The sequence below is a fragment of the Haliotis asinina genome, chromosome 15 (genome assembly GCF_037392515.1).
Source record: "Haliotis asinina isolate JCU_RB_2024 chromosome 15, JCU_Hal_asi_v2, whole genome shotgun sequence".
Lineage (NCBI taxonomy): Eukaryota > Metazoa > Mollusca > Gastropoda > Lepetellida > Haliotidae > Haliotis > Haliotis asinina.
In genome coordinates, this window is record NC_090294.1 from 5,161,428 (window position 1) to 5,177,227 (window position 15,800).

Below are 15,800 nucleotides of genomic sequence, written 5' to 3' on the forward strand. Positions count from 1 at the left end.
CCCCTGACAAATTCTAAGGACATTGGGGTAGCCAAGTGGTTAAAGCATTGCTGGTCACACTGAAGATCCGGGTTTGATTCCACATGTGTACACTGTGTTGACGCCCATTTTTTATGTCCTCTGCTGTGATGTTACTGGAATTTTGCTAAAAGGGGTGTGAAACTAAACTCACTCACACTCTCAATAACTCACTTACTCCTGACAAACAATGCCACCTCATCTTGTCAATCCCAGCATTGTTTCACAGCATGTCAATACCATACCCACACTTGAGGGTTTCATTCACGTAGGAAATCACTGCATCAACTCACACGTTCCTGGTCCACCCCTCATTCCTCTTTTCCCTCCTCCTTCCTTCCACTTTCTATCACTCCCCACTCCCCCTTCCTCCTCTCCTGGCCTCTGTAGATGACATTCAGTACATGATCATCAGCTGACTGAGGTTTGTACCGTGAGGATGAGTCATCATCAGTTTTTACAAGTTCCGCCCACGCCATTGAGTGTAGCATACATGCTTTATCTGTATTTAGTGGCAGAGCTCAACTTGCATACTGATGACATTGGGACATGTTTATTATGTATGTGAATCAAAAGATTCCAGAAATCTCATGTTTATAGGACCCCCTTGTCGCTCATCCATTTGCCGGAACACATGCATGCACACATGCTCCCACTCAATCACAGACAATCACTCTCTCTCTCTCTTTCACACACACGCGCACGCATGCACGCACACACACACACACACACACTCTCTCTCTCTCTTTCTCACTCACACACACTCGCTCTCACACACACACACACAAACTCTTTCACACACGCACACTCGCTCTCACACACACTTTCTCTTTCACACACACACACTCTCACACACACTCGCTCTCACACACGCACTCTAGCTCTCACACACACACTTTCTCTCTCACACACTCACACACACACACACACTCTCTCACACACACACACACATGCCCTCTCTCTCTCTCTCTCACACAAACACAACAGTATTATCTGATTAATCAAGAAGTGACAGCCTTAGTTTTGTTGCTTCGTCTGAAAACATGTCAAACACATTCCTGCTACAGAGGTTACATTTTTGTTTAGGTCTTGGCTTGTTCAGTCACAGCTCGTGGAGGGTGTGATACATTAACTCTGACATATAGGAGCACAGGATGCACATTTTCACTGCACTTGCTGTCCATGCAGTCGGTCGACGCCCCCACACACCCACGCCTCCAAGAGTTGTAAATTATACATATAGGTCTCACATGAAACGAGGGAAGAATTTTACATCAGTTTTAATCTGCTAATGTTTTTATGAAAGTTTGAATCATTGAGATATTAGTTCTAAGCATTGCTTGTATGGCCTCCAGAGATTGAATGCAATTTTGAAATGACACTTGGAATCTATTATTTACATTGGTGTGTGGGTAGAGATGGCAAGTGTTACCTTAGCTTTAACTGTTCTGGCTTTGACCACATACCATTGTGTTTCATAGGCAGTTGTGGACATGATGTCTTCTAAAAGGTTCAATATGATTATGGGAGGGATTTTGATTCTTCTGGGGGTAACCAAGTGACAAAACAATGCTACAGTATGTAGGTTTTACATACGGAAATTTTTTTATATAAGGAAATGGTTGTTATACAGAACTTCAGAATGAATTTACATCTCATATTGCAGGTGGAGGTGTTCTGAGAGTTTTTAATGAGTGCAGACATATTTTTGATTGGGTTTGTTATTTATGGTATTAAACAATTTTTCTGCTAGTAGACTTTACATATGTTACATGTGCAATGGTAATTATGTGCATACATGATACGCTTGAAATTTTATATTATGTTTGTACTTAATGGACTTTTAGGTCACATTACACCTGTATTCCCCTTATGTGTAGCCCTGGTTACGTTTCAAAACTTGCATAAAATGTTAGTATGGGTGATAAATTCATATTGCACATAGAGATATGAATTAAATTTCCTTCATCAATTGATGTGTTAATCTGCTGCTGTTCCCTGTATGTTGTGGAACATCGTGATCTATCATCTGAGTGCATCAGAGTTATTGCAGAGGTTGTGGCCGTTTAGCACAGCCTATAATTCTGGGTTCAAAACCAGGTACACTTTGATCATGTTTCTCAGTTTGGCAGCTCCATAGTAGATCTCGTGGGTTTCACAAATGGGATGAACATCTGAAACATGCACCACTTTTGTCTTTCTTCCAGCTTGGGTGGTGGTGTAGTCTAGTGGTTGATTAGCAACTGCTGATCATACCTAAGGGTCAGGTTCTATTCCCCACATTGGCACGGTGTGTATACGTTCATTCCTGGTGTCTCTTTTTGTGATTTGCCAAATATTGCAAGAACCGACATAATATCTAACTCACTCACTCACTCACTCACTCAACCAGGAACTTTGTATCATAGGGACAAATGCATAACGCTCATGGGGAAATATATGTTATATCAGGTGGCACTGAATCCTCAGGTCAGTAACTGGGTCCTGGGCTTAAATTAAAATGAATATTCATTAACTCGAGGAAGGCATTTAGATTTAGTTACAGGTTTCCTTATGTTTTCTGTTCATGTTTATGTTTGAGTTTGAAGGTACTCTTAAGTCTTGAGTGGTAAGATGGCTTCATGCAAGCACTTCCTAGGTGTATCACCATAACAGTGGGAGACTATGTCTATTTAAATCTAACCACAAAAGCTGATATGTTTCCATTTTATTGTTTAGAAGCAAAATCAGGGTGGTGGGGTAGCCTAGTGGTTAAAGCATTTGCTCATCATGCCAAAGACCCAGGTTTGATTCCCCACAAAGGTACAAATACTCATACAGTGTGTGAAGCCCATTTCCAGTGTCCCCTGCCATGCTATTGCTGAAATATTCCTAAAAGCAACATCAAACTAAACTCACTCACTTAAAAGCAAAATCGGAATAGACATTAGTGTGAGTCATAAAAAGACTAATGAAAAAAACATAAAGGGTAACTGAAATTTTGACCTTATACTCAAAGGGAAAATGTCATTTTTTTTAATCATGAATCAGCTTGTCAGCTTCCTTGTATGTATATAGGGATAATATTTAAAAAAATGTTTTAATTTAGTTTCGTGGTTTTGAAAGTCAGTATTTATGAAGTATAGCCTGAGATCACAAAAAAGTAACTTTATTTAAATATCACACCATGTTATTTAAAAGGCCAATTGCCTAATTTTCTATACCCAAATCAAAAGAGTGGAAACTTGTGTTTGAATATACTTGTAAAGAACAATTTACTTGAGGTTACCAGATTGTCATAATACATAAGCTGTGTCAAGTTAAGAATTTGTTGTTGATAACACAACCAACTTTTGAAAATGCTGATTTTTAATATTCAGTCCACCCTTTCAGTGTGACAGGGAATTCTCACATGAAGGGAACTTCCTGTTTCTTCTTGTCATCTTACAGGCGATTCTCTCGAAACAAACTTAAGTCTGAGGTTTGACTTAAGTTAGAGTTTGTATTTAACTTTGAGAAATCATATTTTCCAGAATGTACTGGAATATTCCTAAAAGCAACATAAACTAAACTCATATTACACTCAAAAAGAGAAGACAGTTTGCATTTTGTGAATATATTGCTTAAGTTGTTTGGGTTTTTCTATTTTCAAACTGCAGTTTAGTTAAAATTTCAGCTATTTCAAATTTGAGTTTGAAATTTGAGTTAAAACTTAAGTTTGTTTCCAGAAATCGGGGCCAGATTGTTGAAGTTGTAGTTGAAATATTTCACTAATACGATGCAGATTTGAAATTAGAATGATTGCTTTAACAAAATTTAGTATTTACAGTTCTGAAAATAATTGAATGCATTGTAGCGTTTGGACATATGTGCATGGCGGTGGAAGAGTTCTTGTAATAACCCCATGTGACCAGATAATAACTCTATCTCTCCTTAGATGTAAAAGCAAAAACCTGAATCTTTAAGATTGTAATTGATATTGAAAAAACATATTAAGATAAATGCTCCCTGGCAAAATGGAGGCAGTCAGTTGAGTAATATCCTGTTTTCTCTAGTCAGTTGTTTGTAGTGCATGTAGACCTTCTCTGGAGATGTATCTGTTGCTGTCACAATCATCCATGACCCTGTTGCTGGTCATTCAAGGATGGGAGGTGTGGGTGATTCACGTAGCATCTACCTTCCAGCTTGTGATGGTTCATCTGTCTTAAATGTGAAAAAACTCACTGGGAAGTAGGAAAAATGTGTGGGATCCTGATGACTCCAGGCATCAGTCATTCCAGCTTGTGTGCTCATAATATACTCTACATGTGAAGATGAGGGGTAGAATAGGTTCCCAGTTGTGCAGATGCTTCTGTTGTTGATTCTGGATTGTCTGGTCCAGACTCGATTATTTACAGACCGCCGCCATGTAACTGGAATATTGCAGAGTGCAGTGTAAAACTCACTTACTTACAATACACTGATGTTTTATGTTATACTGTCTGGGCATGCGTAAGTGTTACAGTATACTAGGGACGAGTGCAATGAGGAAAGCTAGGAGATCCTAGACTTACAAGAGTTTTTGTGAAACTGGGCCCTGGCCTGTTGTTATTGATGTCATGTGATCAGTGTCCTTGTTGATGTAACTTTGGCACTTTCCTATCCTCAATTACATATCTTTCGTACTGTACTGTCCTCACTTATGAATCGTAACTGTCGTGTCACTTGTCTTCCTCCCAGCTCAACATACTGTCTTCCTCCAAGCTCAGCACACTGTCTTCATACAAGCTCACCACACTGTCGTACCAGCTCACCACACTCCTCTCCAAGCTCACTATTGTGTTCTCCTCAGAGCTCATCACACTGTCCTCCTCTTGTGCTCCAACACTGTCAGAGGGACTCAGCTGACCACACTGTCTTCCTCCCAGCTCAAGACCCGTGAAGGTCCCGGGTAGAATATGCCTTCAGCAACCCATGCTTACCATAAAAAGCGACTATGCTTGTCGTAAGAGACGACTAACATGATCGGGTGGTCAGACTCGCTGACTTGGTTGACACGTCATCGGTTCCCAATTGTGCAGATCGATGCTCATGTTGTTGGTCACTGGATTGTCTGGTCCAGACTCTATTATTTACAGACCGCCACCATATAGCTGGAATATTGCTGAGTGCGGCGTAAAACTAAACTCACTCACTCACTCACTCCTCCCAGCTCACCACAATGTTCTCCCAGCTCGTCTCACTGTCCACCTCAAAGCACAACACACTGTCTTCTTCCAAGCTCACCACACTGTCCTTCTGCCCAGCTTGCCACAATGTTCTCCTCCCAGCTCATCACACTGTGCTTCACTCAGGTCACTACATTGTCCTCATCCCAGCTGACCTCACTGTCATCCTCCCAGCTCTAACACTGTCCTCCCCTCAGCTCACTACACTGTCATCATCCCAGCTGACCACACTGTCATCCCCAAAGCTCAACACATTGTCCTCCCCTCTGCTGAACGCTGTCCTCTCCAACCTCTACACACTGTCCTCCTCTCAGCTCACCAAGGTCCTTGTCCCAGCTATATTGTGGTCCTCTTCCAAGCTCAACACTCTGTCCTCCTCCAAACCCACCACACTGTCCTTCAAGCTAAATACACTGTCCTTCTCCAAGCTTACCTCACTGTCCACTTCCCATCTCCAACCTTACCCAACTGTGCCAATCTGATCTCTGAAACTAACATAACCAGGCAGTGATACTGGAGCTATTTATAGATCTGGCATCATTGTCAAGCTAAACAAGACACCAGAGAGAGAATCTGTGACAGCTGTATTGGCTGGCCACAGTAGCCCAGTACCTGTATCAGATTGACCAGATCAGCTGGGATGGGGAGCTGGACCAAGGTGGACACAACCACCATGGCTGCAGTTGCACCAGCAGTTTGGCCATGTACTGAACAAGGAGACAGTTTCCATGACCCAATAAATGAAGCATTTGAATGTGGATCAATCTGTGTATGAGTCATAGATCAGATGTATTGATTTCTATCCTTGTAGTCTGGATTTGCGTGAAAACTGCCTTATTCTCCTTAGTCTTTTGACTACTTGTAATCATTGTGTAATATCTTAGTCCTGCTTAAGCAGAGGAGGATGCCAACATTCTACAGGCATTGCAGTGATGAGACACCAAACAATCACCATGTATACCTGTTCAGCCAATATGCATTGTGTATATACACCATTTTGTCCAGTTAACAGGATGAAAGCAGAAATATATAAAGTTGTAATTCTTTACCATCAATAGTAGTAACAGTGCCTCTCCAGTCACTTGTAGACAAAATAATTGACATGCTCTATGCAATAATGTAGTCCAGTTTGAAACCATAAAAATAAGAAAAATATGCTATTTTATCAGTTTAATGCATGTAAGAAGTGAGTAATAAATAAACTACAACACTCTCTAAAAATTAAAAGTGTCCTTCCTATGGTGTCTGATCGAGCGAATACAATAGAGTCAATGGATGCATATCTGATACCTGTCGGTGGAAAAACAATTCATGTTTTACTTGAGACATCCTGTTACTTCTATCCTAAAGTGCTTGGGATGAGCTGGGGACTAAGAGGTGTATTTGACACCAACATTGTGGGTTCAGCCCACATTTGCTTTGGAGTCATCTCCCAAAAATATGACAATAAACCTGAAGCTAAAGGACTTCGTTGCAACGGTGGTAGCATGGGTTGTAGTGGGCTGCACTAGGACACACCATTAGCTTGTGACGTGTTTGAATCATGGTTTACCCCAAATATGTGTCTAGACGTGACAGCAGTACACCTGTACTTCTTGGTGTCACCATGGAGGCATCTGCTCCAACTATTGTTTGCCTGTCATTAGGCTGATAGTATGATGAACGTAGTGTGTGATGTGAGCACAACCAACTTTGGGATGCCTCTCACTGGGCTGATAGTATGATGAATGTAGTGTGTAATGTGAGCACAACCAACTTTGGGATGCCTCTCACTGGGCTGATAGCATGATGAACATAGTGTGTGATGTGAGCACAACCAACTTTGGAATGCCTCTCACTGGGCTGATAGTATGATGAACGTAGTGTGTGATGTGAGCACAACCAACTTTGGGATGCCTCTCACTGGGCTGATAGCATGATGAACGTAGTGTGATGTGAGCACAACCAACTTTGGGATGCCTCTCACTGGGCTGATAGCATGATGAACGTAGTGTGTGATGTTGTTAAGGAAACAAGATGAGCCATTGATCAGCAGATATGACTAAACAAGTGTATCAGATTGTCACTGTGGTCACAGTGTGCGAAGATTTTGTTGATCCAGCCATTTTTTCTGCTGCCTGCATGTTTCTACTGTGGCTTTAAGTGTTGTAGGTCTGTGGCATGTGATCAGATTTCACCGTCCCTCCCACACTTGAGGCCGTGCACTGTGGATACAGGACAGTCTGACATTTCTGAAGCGTCATGTGTGCCCACGCACCGTTGGTACATCTGTGTAGGAGTTCAGGGGAGTGCTCATTGTGAACAAGAAACACGTATCATAATAATGATATAAACATTCTCCTCCAAATAATCCCAAAGTACATTGTAAATATAAGGCAAGGTGTTAAGACAGCAGTCATTGATGGTGAAACTTTACTGGAACAAACGTCATTGAAAAGTTTCAGTGGAAGTTATGAACTTTAGAATAGGTGATGGGTTGAATTCGTCTGAAGGTAACATCTGATGGTTGAGGTGATGGGCGAATGGTTGAGGTGTTTGCTAAAGATTAAGGTTCAGTTTCACTCTTTGGCACAGTGTTCACCATGCTGCTGTGTGACCTTGCAGGTTCATGCACTCGCATGTGATGCCATAGAGAATCAACATACACATCTTACTAAGGTGTCAAATGATATGTTACTTTATCATGTGACATGTTTCACAGTTTGACCTTGATATGGAGGTGATGCAGGGCATAGATGCTTAAAGGTCACATGCAACAAAAAAATCAAACATAATTAAAACACATTTATCACTTATTCATGACATATAATATACATTGCTGCTTTAAAAAAAACAAATAAACAAAGTTATAAGCATACAATCGCGATTCAAAAGTGCAGTATTTTGTACTTGGGCTTACTTCCCCAGAAACGAAGCCCTCGGGAGACCGAACCCAGTCATAGTGGGTGGATGTGCACTCAAGTGTAACGACGGCTTCCGATTGGCTGTTTCATTTGCTGACATACTGAGGGTTCTTTGTGTGTACAGAAAGATCATCCGTTTCATGGGCATTTTAGATGTATAGCGTCATAAGAAAACAAGATTCTTTATGGATAACAACTTCTTTTTGTGTACTTGATGCGTCGTTTCAGTATGGATTAATATACTGTTGTCAAACAAAATCACATGTACTAAAAGAAGTCGTTATCCATGAAGAATGCATATAGAGATGTTGGGTTTTGAAAATACATGTTTTCTGAATTTGCGTTCGATCCAGTCAAAAATCATGTCAGTAGAGATGGTAAACTACTGCGTGGCTGGAATCTGTCCAAGTACAAAGCAGGACTTGAAACTGACAAGAGTTTGCACCAGTTTCCGTCTGATCCAGTCATCCGAAAAAAAATGAATGTAGTTTGTTTGCAACCCACAGACATAAAAATATGTCATGTGTATCACACACGCCTAATTACATAATGTGGCAGAGACAGGACTCGGATGCACGAGTCATTAATCAACTTATTTTCTTTATGTCGTTTAGTCTGATAGGTGTTAAGTTCAAATTGCACGTGTCAATGATTGAAGCTGTGTACTGCATGTTGTCTTTAGCAGACAGGCAGGCAGACATATAGGTGTGAATAAACCAGACACTGAGCTTTCTCAGTGACAGAGACTGCTTACCACAATCAACAAGTTTTTTACGTAACGAATAGATTATTTAATTGTTTGTGTACACCACCAAGATTAGACTACTGCTCACGACCTCAGACGCTGGGCATGCATACTGTTTCAAGCTCCGCGAACCTATTCACTGCGCATGCATTATGGACGCAGTGCAGCACAGCTGTTGAATCTAGTTTTCACCCCAGCGCTGGGGGGAATTTAGTGAAACGTTTGAACTCCAATTTCGCGGGCTTTTTTTTTATCGCATTTTTTTTTTCAACTTTATAGGTTGAATTGGCATTTTTTATGATTTGTTTCCGTAAGTGCATACCGAAAGGTACCAGAATCTGCAAAGTTGTGTTTAAGGTTGCGTGTGACCTTTGACACTAGGGTGAAAACCCAAACTGAATATATGGGGTTCTGTGAAGATCTTGGTTAGAACTGGTCCTCAAAAACCATGCCCATTGAAAGGGATTAGGAGGTCACACTTGCTGAGTTGGCTGATGCATGTCATTGCATCCCAAGTGTGTAGACAGGTGCTCATTTTGTCAATCACTGGCTTGCAAGTACAAAATTGGTTATTTTACAGATGGTCATTATAGCTTTAAACAGCATAGAACAAGGGCATAATAATGCAGTCATGAGGTATAGAGGGGACATAACTCTGCATAGCTAACTATGCATTGCCCTCTGTTTAGGAGAGCCCTTCTCTATCCTGAATTTTAACAGAACACAGTGAGTGAGTTAAGTTTTATGTTGAACTCATGTTTTACGTTTCAGCTTTATGGCGGCGGTCTGTAGACAATCGAGTCTGGACCAGACAATCCGCTGATCAACAACATGAGCATCGATCTGTGCAATTGGGAACCAATGACATGTGTCAACCAAGTCAGCGAGCCTGACCACCCAATCCCCTTAGTTGCCTCTTTCGACAAGCATAGTCACCTTTTATGGCAAGCAAGGGTTGCTGAAGGCCTATTCTACCCCGATACCTTCATGGGTCTTGAAGCACACAGCCTACACTCTGTTATTTGTTGCATTGCAAAGCACACCCATTTTAGAGCAATGTTGGACACATAATATGACCACAATATCTGGTCCTATGCCTATCAATGAAGTGTCTAATGACTACTTACCTTGAGCTTGCATTTACAGCTGGAAGAAACTTTCTCATCTGTTGTTGTTAATGAGTTGATGATTGTTTTCAGACTGCTTATGGGCGAGTGCGGAGGTCAGTACCTGTTGGAACTCCCGGTGCAGATAACCAGGTAGTGTACATTGTGTCAGCAATGTATATTATGTCTGCAGGAAGTGAGTGTTTAGAATTGGGTCTCTGGCATCTCAGTGTCAGTGTGATGGGGTTAGACTCCAGTGTCCTCTTCGGTAATATTGATGAAACACAGCTGGAAATGGATGTTTTACCTGTCATGCCAGCATACATAAACACTGTTGATTCATCGGTGAGTTACAACACTAATTCCCTGGTATGGTTGTTTTTAGGTTGTAACTTCTGATTAGGTCGGGGGACTGAGTAATCGCTGACTAGAGGATACAACAGTATTGTAATTAACTCACTGGCTTTACTTTAAATCAGTTCCTTCACAGAATATATTTTTAGTTTTGCTTTTTTATAGAAACGCAGTTCCAGGTTTCACGAAGAGTTAGAGTCTGCCATGAACCTGATGCCCATCGCCAGCTCACCCCTTGACCCTGACATTCCCATCCGGAAGGTCATCAACATGTACCCACCTGTCGCAGAGCTCTCCAGGGTCGCAACCCTTGACCTCCCGCCCACGCCCCCTCAAAGTAGCAGCTGTAGTGGTTTTGATATCCAGCAACCAGTGCGTCTCATTGGAGAAGAGGACTCTGAAAGTGGATGTGGTTGTCGTGGAGATGACCTTGAAGATGAAGGAATGGAGCTGTTTCCTCTCTGCGACCTTGATATTGAACAAATCGAAAACCATTAACTCAACAGTTATAACTCAGGAAGTTGGCATTGGGAAGAGTTATCTACTCTTGTGAGAAGGGAATTATCTCCCTTTGTCAGAACTTTACACAGTTGTAAAATATATTTGAATCAAGCCTTGCCCTTGTTGATAAGAGAATATCACAATATATTTAAAACTAAATCCAGAAAGTGCATTTTATTTGAAGTTTACTGTATAAGGGTATAACCCTACTAATTGAATGCTTAATTGTGTATAATTAATCATTAGCAATTAGCCGAGGTTTACGTATTTTTATGACCGACAATTTGTGTCATAGCAGCTGCCTTGAAGATGCTGTGTTGTGTCCACCTGTTACAATCCTCGGTCCAGAGGCTGCTACTTTAACGTCACTCATCTTCTCAACGCACATGTAATGACACTTATTTGCTTGTTGAGATTGTTACATTCCTAGCCCCGAGTTTCCCTGGTGTTTGTCATGGCTTCACTGTTACCAGTTTGATTTGAGGATCTTCCAGTAGTTTACTTTGACCTTACAATATTTGTTGGTGTATCATTTGTATTGCGTGTGCATGAGTGTACAGGGATGTGTGTGTGTGTGTCACAGAGTACTTAAACTAGTTTGTTCCAGTTCTTATGGGTGTGTTTTGGTTCGAGTGTGCATTATACTGATTGCCAAAAGTTAAGCAACTGCAGAACTAATTTTTATTCCATGTGAAAAATAATTATTTGTTTGACGAGGAGGACATTTTACAATGTTCAGTGTGAAAGTAATTTGATGATTGAATTGAATTCGGATATTGATTAGCTGCTTTTTCACATCGTTTTTATTTTGACCTAAAAACCCACCAGCACAGCTGTAGGAGTTATTGATGCTATCATCTTGTTTACCACTCAAATGAAGTTGAGGATCACCTCATTCCCAGGTTGCTCTGTCATGGCAAAAAATATAAAAAAACCCAGAATTTTTGTCTGCCATATTTAAAACTCTTGGTCATATTCATTGGCAGCAACCATGATGAACTGCAGTCTCAGACTAGTTCTTTGGAGTCAGTTGATGTGTTGTGTGTGTTGTCAGTTGTGTTTTTTCCCCAGTGTTTTCTGCCGTTGCTTAACTCATGATCATCAGTATGTTATGAAAATGATGACAGTTTTCCTTGATGCCAGTGATAAGTACATGTTGATTAATTTATATCCTAATTACTGCGTATTCTGAACATACATGAAAGATGTTTAAACTCAAAGAATTCAAATAGATGACATTTTCGGTTTTTGCCTTGGAGAGTGGCAATATTGTTTGAATGGGGTTCTGTCAATGGGAAGTACTAACAGAGTCATGGGCTTTTGCCCCTGATATGTGTAGGACATGGCTTTGATTTGAAATTATATACCATAATAGTGAGAGGTATAGCTATTATCACAAAAGAGAGCCTGGGCTTTCACATAATTGTAGCTAAAAGGGTTGGGCAAGGCCTCAATACTATCAAGATGTATAGCTTTGCAACCTGTCAGGGTTACTTGAAAAAATTGGCTTGCTACGTCCCTGATAGTGCAGATTGTGATGATTCACACTGGCAATCACAATTGTATTTGTTTGGCATGCCCGGTAACAATTTAGGTGCTTTAACCTGACAGTTACCTGCAGACAGCTATTCTCTGACATGCTACCAAGTCAAGTATGAGATTTGAAATGATGAGAATTACATTTTAACTGAAGGAGAGAAAAATGAAAACATGTTGGAAATTATTGGCATAAGTCAACTGTTTTTGGTCTTCTTTAGTCCATGTTAGCATGGAAACAGACCAGAAATTAAATTCGGGAAATAAGTTATTATTTAGTCATTCGGACAGAAGATCATAAGAAAATGTTTCTGCTAAGTTTTGTGGGATACTCTCGTGTTCAGTATGTACTTGAAGGTGTGTGAGTATGGAGGTGTGATTGGGGAAGGTTGTGTACAAAAGTGGTAACTAAACATGGATGTGGTACACACCAGCTGTGGAAGGATGTAGGTTATGTAGTGGTGTACATCCTCGAGATAATTGATACATGAATTGTCATTATCTTTTAATGCCTTTTTTTTTGTTTTGTTTTTATTTAATTCCAATTGATTTAGCAATCCACAATTGATACCCACCGGTATATAGCGCCTCCATGTAAATATCACAAATGAGGTAGTAGAAATACACGCAGGATATTTTTCATCCAAGATGTAGATTTTGAAATCCTGATCCCTTATTGTGTAGCATGTTGACAGTTAGCATGATAACAAGATATTTGTTCCATCACTTAGAATGTCATCAGTTTTGTTGATAAACTAACTCAAATGTAGTGTAATTAGCAAATTTCCTTATATCTAAGCCACTTGCAAATCGCAATCTTAGTGTTATGGCTTTAGAAGAAATGAGTTCCATATGATTGTCAGTTTTAGCGCTAAGATAGTTTTGTGCAAGGTCAGCGTAATCTGGAGGGCAGGTAATGCATTGTTAGCTTCATATTTGTTTATATATTGAATAGGTATATAATTGTCTGGGTTTCCATGATTATGGAGACTCATTGTTTGGTGGAATTAAGAGTTTAACAAGTACCCTACAGCTATTAAACGTTTGTTGTGAGCTATATGTGGCTCATCATGCATGTGAGCCTGTGCTGAAATAACGTGAGATGGCCCTATTGGGTGAGGATAGCAAACAGTGTTTGTTCTTGTGGAAATTACTATTTTCATTGTGGCTCTGTATAAGTTGGCACTAATTAGGTTAGAAACAATCAACATTAAGTTTGACCCATGCTTTTAACAAACGTGGGATAACAAACAAAGATGTGCACATGCTTCTTAGATGTAATCAGAATTCACAGCTAAGTAGATCAGTGAAATGTGCATTTTTTACCTCACTACGTTAATAGCTTTGTACTTTTTATTGTTTTGTACAATCTCTAAGTTTTGAAAATAATTAAGCTTTGAAATGAAGGATACTTCAGGTTTGAGAGCTTTGAACAGTTTCTTGAGAGCTTAACACTACATGTGAGCATACTCTGGTTATGTTGATTGTAAGAATTGCAATGAAATATTCTCCCTTGAATGATCAAGTGATTGTTATCAACAGTTGGAAATGATTCTACAGTGTTGGGATTGATTTCCTTTATCTTGAGCTGTGAATCTATTTACAGATTGTTGCTGTTTTACTAACCTTTAAACCATGGTTACACGGTGACCTGATAAAGAAATGGCATTTGCTTTTTAACAGCTAATGACCTATGAATGTGTTGTTCAAATACATCGGGCCATAACATATTTATTTCTGAATTTCTCATTTCATGACCACTGCTTCATTCATACTATCAGAATATAATTATTTTCCTAGCATTTTTAAAGTCGGATATAAGATAAAAACATCTGTGTCTATTTTTCAAGGAGATATCAATGGAAATTTAAAAATGAGTATATTATGGCCCAAAAGCTGTCATCAACCAAGTCATATTTCATGAGACTATTTTCTGTCATCAGTTTAAGTCTTTGTCCACAAGTAATAATAGGCCTGTGTATGTTGGAAACGACAAAGTTTATAAGATGTTGTATGCATACACTCGGACAACTTGGACATGGTGTCAGTACTTCTGCACTATGTTAGAGGTATATTTTGGAGACTGTGTAATGTTCCCATGGTGGTTTAATACATGGAACTGCAGAACACTACAGAACACAGCAGGATAGGTGTCACAATGTGGGTATGGTGACCGACTTGGTGGCTCTACATTACACATATCTATGTAGGTTTGATAACTGTCTCTTCATACCTGTCATTGTATTCCTACCTTTTTCAGCTCAGGCTCAACCACACCCCTCTCAGTGAAGAGCATTGCTCTCCCTTCCTCTCATTCTTCCTCAGTCATCATTTAGCTTTCTTCTTCCAGAAACCAACCCATTCCATGCTGTCTGTTGCAAGCATTTCCCCTTGCCGTAAGGAACCTTAATCTCCCTTAGTTCATGTCCAGCTGAAGTACAGGCCTTCCCCGACCGTATCCCAACACCCTTTACATACCTTACCATCCTTAGCACAACCCCAACACCCTCCACATACCCTACCATCCTTAGCACAACCCCAACACTCTCCACATACCCTACCATCCTTAGCACAACCCCAACACCCTTTACATACCCTACCATCCTTAGCACAACCCCAACACCCTCCACATACCCTACCATCCTTAGCACAACCCCAACACTCTCCACATACCCTACCATCCTTAGCACAACCCCAACACCCTTTACATACCCTACCATCCTTAGCACAACCCCAACACCCTTTACATACCCTACCATCCATAGCACAACCCCAACACCCTCCACATACCCAAACCATCCTAAGCACAACCCCACATTCTGTTTCATCAGATATGCAAACCATCCCAAGCACAAACCCAACAGCCTTCACATACCCAAACCATCCCAAGCACAAACCCAACAGCCTTCACATACCCAAACCATCCCTTTCTGTTTCTTTACACATCCCTCCTGTCTACAACCCTGTTGCCATTCCCTCTCTGCCACACGATACTTCAAGGGACCGATATAAGCATCCTGTGATCAGTCAGTGTGTTTAGTATTGCTTAGAACCAGCAGGAAATTGCAACACTGACACTACAGTACAGCACTTACTGCTTTTTGTAGTCTTCTCATTACATGGGGAATGTGTATTTATGTACATTGAATATTTCATGATAAAGGACAAAAAAGCGACACCAGTGTGTATTAATCACTATATTAATTCTATACTGGATATGGCATTTACTGTAGGCAGTCTTCAGTTGGCAAATATGATGCCGACTGTTTTTGTTCAATGCTGAGACTATTTTGGTCATGTGCCAATTGTTCCGGTCACAGCGCCGGTGGTGTGCACAGAGTGGATGCTATATCCACAATGTGTTAGAGAGAGCTAGTCAATGCAGAAGGTTAGAATGGGATACATACCCTGTTTATCTGTCAATCTATGAATAAATTTGCTGTGAAATAGA

At 40.5% G+C, this 15,800-nt stretch overlaps 1 protein-coding gene across 1 annotated transcript in view; it reads left to right on the top strand.

Annotated features, from left to right (window-relative positions):
* Positions 1-15,800, top strand: part of LOC137265199 (protein FAM53A-like) — a 69,345-nt gene extending 53,545 nt beyond the window's left edge. Inside the window, exons 5-6 of the mRNA XM_067800544.1 lie at positions 10,052-10,111; positions 10,478-15,800. Coding sequence (XP_067656645.1) covers positions 10,052-10,111; positions 10,478-10,810 — 393 coding nt within the window. The 3' untranslated portion in view covers positions 10,811-15,800. The remainder of the gene's footprint in view (positions 1-10,051; positions 10,112-10,477) is intronic.